The 6,081-nt window shown below is 32.7% G+C and overlaps 1 protein-coding gene across 2 annotated transcripts; it reads right to left on the bottom strand.

The window, feature by feature from the left end:
• Positions 1-1,691: 1,691 nt before the first annotated feature.
• On the bottom strand, positions 1,692-3,770 carry LOC108325036 (uncharacterized). Of its 2 annotated transcripts, none has more exons than XM_052875483.1 (4): positions 3,505-3,770; positions 2,518-3,077; positions 2,226-2,423; positions 1,692-2,051 (listed from the first exon to the last, which is right to left on the bottom strand). In XM_052875483.1, exons 1-4 carry the CDS (start codon positions 3,677-3,679, stop codon positions 2,013-2,015), a joined length of 972 nt encoding a protein of 323 aa, XP_052731443.1. In that variant the 5' UTR covers positions 3,680-3,770; the 3' UTR covers positions 1,692-2,012. The 2 variants fall into 2 exon arrangements, with proteins under 2 accessions (XP_052731443.1, XP_017413505.1); XM_017558016.2 differs by having other exon boundaries at positions 1,692-2,048.
• Between the last annotated feature and the right edge of the window lie 2,311 nt (positions 3,771-6,081).

The following is a 6,081-nucleotide window of genomic DNA, read 5'->3' as shown; positions in this document are numbered from 1 at the left end:
CATATTTAACCCTAAAAAAAATTATAAAATAGGTATATATTATCACATATAAATCATTCATAACAATACCATATCACATACCATTATTGTCTTGTACTATATCAATTGTTACATCACCTATTCACGCCATTAAGGTGATCATTATTAACAAAAATAATACACAAACAAAACAACACAAAAGAAAAGGTAAGCTAATGTACAAAAAAAAAAATCATAAAATAGGTATATATTATCACATATAAATCATTCATAACAACATCATATCACATACAAAAGACTTACTAAATTAGATGATCCAGATACATATATTGATATTAGACTTGGGTGAGTTATACACTTGTGGTGACCTCTACTGCTCTGCAGAGTCGTCAATGAGTTTCACTCTACTACATACAAGAATAGTCTGTTAACATCTTTGCCCAAGGTAAAATTCCTAGACTAAGACATCATGCTCCTCTTACCACATCTTTAACCCTTCTCTACTTAAGATTGGATGATTATTAGAGCAACAAGATAACTCCGTATACAAAATTCATATATCAATACATACACTATTGTAACCACAACTAATCCTCCTTTATTAGTACAACCCATTCTCAGATGACTATCATAAACAAGCCATCATTTTAACATTCACAAAATCACACATTAAACATACCAAAAGAAAATATAGTAATGTTTTGTTAATCTCACTCAGCGAGAATATCTATTTGCCAAACGAGTAGTACTTAAAAGCACACTCGCCCAATGATCAGATAGTTTGTCCAACGAGATTATAATTGAAACTCACAAACTGAAATTCTCCTAAAGTCACCTAGTGAGACTTATGTCGTCCAGCCACTATCAAGTCATTTAGCTCTTTAACTTTGGTTTTGTCCAACGAGATTATTCTCACCCAGTAACCACCAAGTTAGTAGCTCTAACGTTGACTTCACCCAACGAATGAAAATTATTAAAATATCTTTAACCTTAAAGGTTAGAATCCATGATATATAAGGATATTTTTGTCTACTAAAACCCGGTACACATTGCTAAAATGTACTAACTGAAAAACACGCGTACGCGTGTTAGCAAACCCATATATATATATATATATATATATATATATATATATATATATATATATATATAGAGAGAGAGAGAGAGAGAGAGAGAGAGAGAGATATTTTTAATATTTGTTTTTAATTTTATCCTTAAAGTTTTTAAAATTAAAATAATATTTTTATTATTTTTACTCTTTAATTATCTCTTTCTTTAAATTTAATTGTTTCATTGATAATTGTTAACATTTACAATAAATTAAAATGGAATAGAACTAAATCACATATAATTGCCATTAAATAGAAAATAGTAAGAGTAACAATATACCCTATCAAACTCTAACACCAAAAAAGAATATCTTTGTAATCACAGTCAATACGTGTTTTTGTTCTGTTAGGATGATGTGTTCTGTGTATTCAAACAGAGTGTGTTTTGTGCATAATATGTAACGAAGCATGGTTTTGTTGAACACAGAAAACATGTTCTCATTGTGCACAAATAACCTTTCTAATCCAACTAAATTAAGCTTTAATTGCTGGTATTAGACAATGAAAACACGTTTGATCAGACATGTTTATGGAAGAAGTAGCATATTTATAGCACAAATAACATGTTATCATATTGAAACAATGAATTGCTGTAACAGGAAAGAAAGCCAAAATGCATATGCTGCCATTTATAATACAACAGTGGACATATAACTGTCTCTCACATAAAAAAACTGAAACAAAGGAAAAGTGAAACCTGACCCCTCAAATTGTGGTGGCAACATTGTACATGATGAGAATGTTCCAGCACATAAAAAGACATTGAGCTATACTAAAAAGAAAACATAAATTTTCCTATGTTCTTCATAGACCTCAACTTGCACTGCTGGTTGAAATCTTCCTTCACATTGAAGTGAACAGAGTTGTGACTTTGTTCAAGTCAATTTAGTTATGTTACAAACTTTATTATTGGTCTAAGTCAGCTCAATGAGGACGTACTCTTGCAGCATCAAGAATTGCCTGCTTCAAAAGGAAAGAAATACACAACTCAGAACGATTTTGTGCAGTGTTTTTGATAGAAAAATTTGATGGATTCATCGAACTGGTTCCACATCTAACAACAAGAAACTACCAGAAAAATGTACACCAACATGATTCAAGAACTAAAAGATCAAGACTTTTGTAAAGAGAACTAGCCTTGAATGAAGTTTTGCTCCCAAAACCAAACTTAGGCTTTCTGTTTTCCACTGGCCTCAGTATCTGAAAAGAGCACATAAGTGTCTCATCGACAGTCATCATAGCTCCAGCATTGTCAAACTCTCCACAGTAGTTAGGAGCAGAAAAGATAGTCACAAGTTGTCTATTAGCAAAAAACTCATATCCATCCTCAACAACCTAGAGAAAGAAACACACAAGCATATTACACAACACTTGAACACTTTTCACAATTGTAAACTCAAAATTTGCAAAAGCAAAAGCATATAAAAACCTGGTGTGCTCTACAAATCAAGTCAAGATCATGCTTTCCAAGAAATTGTGTGACCAAGCTGGCACCAAAAGTGTATGAAACTCCACGTTGACTCTCTCCCCAACCCTCGGAGTCTTTACTAGGATCAGACCACAAGAGATCACAGAGTAGACCACTGTCAGGTACTTCTGTTGGACGTGGCAAAGAGTTTATCTGACTTAGATTGTGCAGTTCGGGAGAGAGTCCTCCATGCATGCAGAAGATTTTTTCATCAATGATGGCTGCCACAGGCATGCAGTTGAAGCAATCTGCGAATATTTTCCACAGCTTGACATTGAATCTTCGTTTACATTCATCATAGAACCCATAGACACGGTTTATGGAAGCACATTCATGGTTTCCCCTAAGAAGGAAAAAGTTCTCAGGGTACTTCATCTTGTAGGCCAAAAGAAGACATATTGTCTCTAGACTTTGCTTTCCACGGTCCACATAATCACCTAAGAATAAGTAGTTGGAGCGAGGAGGCAAACCACCATGCTCAAAAAGTCTTAGAAGGTCAGAATATTGACCATGGATGTCTCCTGGTAACACAGTGAAATGAAACAAGATATCAGTTTTTTCTCCTACCTTGTACTCGTAACAAAAAAACTTAACTGAGAAACATGGCTTCTTTCTACAACTGAGAATAGTTTTGTACATCAAACAGTTTTTCTTTTCTATTTATCTGTTTCACTATGCTCATATACATTATCTTTCTTTCCCATGAACAATATGCTTCAAAATCAAAGGGACAGCTTTTTCTCATCCCAAATTGTATTCTAAACCATCCTCAAAATCATTACAACTTATCTAGTGACAGATTTGAATACTATGCATGAGATTACAGAATCTAACACCAGTGTCACCATTTCTTCCACAGAAAAGTTGATGACCATATACTGAAACCGAGTAAGAAACTAAAGAACATATAAAATTAGAAGGAAAGAAAATGGGAAAGCAAATAGATACCACATATCTTAATTGGTGCCTCAAGTTCTAAGAGATTGGGCTGCTTCAAGAAGATATCCCTAGAAACCATACAAAGCTGTTTGATTTCTCCCTCTGAGAGCTGCACCTGTTTCCCTGGTCTCCCTCTGACTTGAAGCAGTCTATTGATTATGCCATCAAGAACTCCACGTTCCATTGCCCTCAAAGATAACCAACAAAAGCAAAGAACACCAATGCAAGAAGGGAAAAGCAGAGACCAGGAAACTTATGTTGTTGAGTCTTATATAAGTAGCATTTCATTGGAAAAAGAAAACTGGGACATAACTTGAACAAAAATTAAGGAGGGAATCAATGCCTTGGTTTTTGATATGTAATCTTTTGAGGGTCACTTTTGGTTGTGTCTTGGAAACGAGTGGTGGCAGTTGAATTGGAAGGACAAGAATATATTCTGTTGAGGAAAGAGTAGAATTTAAACCAAACTATTAGGCAAATAGAGAGTCGTTGTGGAGGGAAGAAACGAATGAAGAATAAGATTAAGGAAGCCATTGAAGAACAAAGTGGAATTTGATTTATTGGTGTAAGTGATTACTGCTTCACTCAGTCTTTGTAATGTTCAACATTCTTTATAGTACTTTTTTTCTAACTATGATGAACTATTTGTCTTGTCAATGATAACGAATCATTTTTTATATGTTTTTTCGTCCAAAAGACTCATAATTTTCTTTTTCAAAGTAATTTCAAACAGGTTTAATCATTTCAGTAACTATATATATAATGTCAATAAAAAAATTTCTTATACCCAAATGGTCTATTAATTTCTCTTGCAAATTTTAGAGATTATTTTTACTTACATTTTGTTGGATAAATGACAAATGTAGTTCATAATTATGTAGATCAATAACAATGGAATTCTTGAGAGAGCCAAAAATTTAATTTAGTTTCTTAGTATACAGAAAAAAAAAATACAAATTGATACCTAAACTTTATACTTTAATTTCAAATTAGTTTTTTATAAAATGGTATTACAAGATCTATATATTTGTCACATTTTCTTAAACATTGAAATAAGAAATACGCAATTCTGTCTTCTTATAGACTAAATTGATACTAATTTATACTTTCAAATTCCAAACTAACCATTTACCCATTTTAATATTTAGAAGACTCAAATTTGAAACTTTTCAAAAATAATCTTTATTTAGTATCGTTCGTACGGGCAGTATTTTGGTAATTTTATACTATATTTATTATTTATTTGAATTTCTTGAAATTTATAAGATTATAATGAATAAAAGTAAAAGTTATTAGTTTTTCTTTTCCTTGCACTTAAAACCGTGTGGCGCAAAGAAATATTTGAAACTGTTGAATTTAATCTTATCGCAAATGTTAATATGCTATGAGTCGACGCGTGAAAGAATTTTTTTTCTTGGCCGTTAATTGATATATTCTTTTAATTTCATTTTCAGAATATTTTTTTGTGGAAATTTAAAAAAACTAATAAAAGACAATATTACCAGGAAAATTAATAGTCGTTCATATATTAAAAGAAAACATGTTTGGAAAAAAAATATAAACTGTATTTATCGATATATGTTATAGAGTTACGTAATGAAAAATGAACTTATAACGTATCTCATCTACCATAAATCCACGAAAAAGCCAACTTAAAAAAAATTCTATTTTGTAAATAAAATAAAATGTTTAATGTTGGACATCAAGATAAAAGTCTGTTTAGAGGGAATTAATGTCATGTATTTTTTAAACATTTAAAAAAGTGAATAAGAAGATAATCTTTCTAAAGAGTTTAATGTTAAAATTAAAGCAACCGACATGATACCACCTTTAGACATAAGTTTGGAAAGTATTGTCGTCATATGGTTTTTAAATATTTAAAAAACTAATTGAAAGTTAATGTTCTCGAAGAGTTTAACATTGAAATTTAAGGAGTCCATCTCATATCACCTTTAGACGTTTGTTAAGAGGGAGGTCCACGCCATATGATTTTTAAACATTTAAAAAGCAAACTGGAAAGAACATTTTTTGTATTCTTTAGATGTCGGATTGTATGGGAACTGACGTCATATTTAATTAGATGTTATATTGTTTGATAACTGTGATTCTTACCATTATCAGAGGTTCATTTTATAGACAAAATCAGCTTCCCTTTAGCTTGAAACTTGTTTAATCCTCTCTTTTATCTTGCTTTTGTAAATAATTGTAGTTAGGTTACACTTAGGAAATATAATTACTGATTCCCTCATTTTGTAGGTCAATTTTGTACTTTGGAAGAACATCAAGCAAATCAAGGTGTTGAAACCCAGAAAAATCACCAAGAGCATCAAAAGCATGATCTCATGAAGCTATGATCATGCCTGGACGCCCCTCCAAGGGCCCTGAGCGCCATTTTCCTCGCAAAGACCACGCCTGGGCACCCCATCCAGGGCACTGAGCGCCATTTGTTGCACAAACTTGGTGCCTGGCTGGCCCAACCAAGGCGTTGAGCGCCATTTCATTCGGCATTATCGCGCTTGGGCGCCCCCTCCAAGGCTTTGAGCGCCATCCAGTTCTGCAGAATTGGCACCTGGGCGCCCTCCTGTC

The sequence above is a fragment of the Vigna angularis genome, chromosome 3 (assembly GCF_016808095.1).
Source record: "Vigna angularis cultivar LongXiaoDou No.4 chromosome 3, ASM1680809v1, whole genome shotgun sequence".
NCBI classification, from domain to species: Eukaryota; Viridiplantae; Streptophyta; class Magnoliopsida; order Fabales; family Fabaceae; genus Vigna; species Vigna angularis.
The sequence above is the reverse complement of the archived record's forward strand: the minus strand, read 5'-3'. Positions and strand labels throughout refer to the sequence as shown.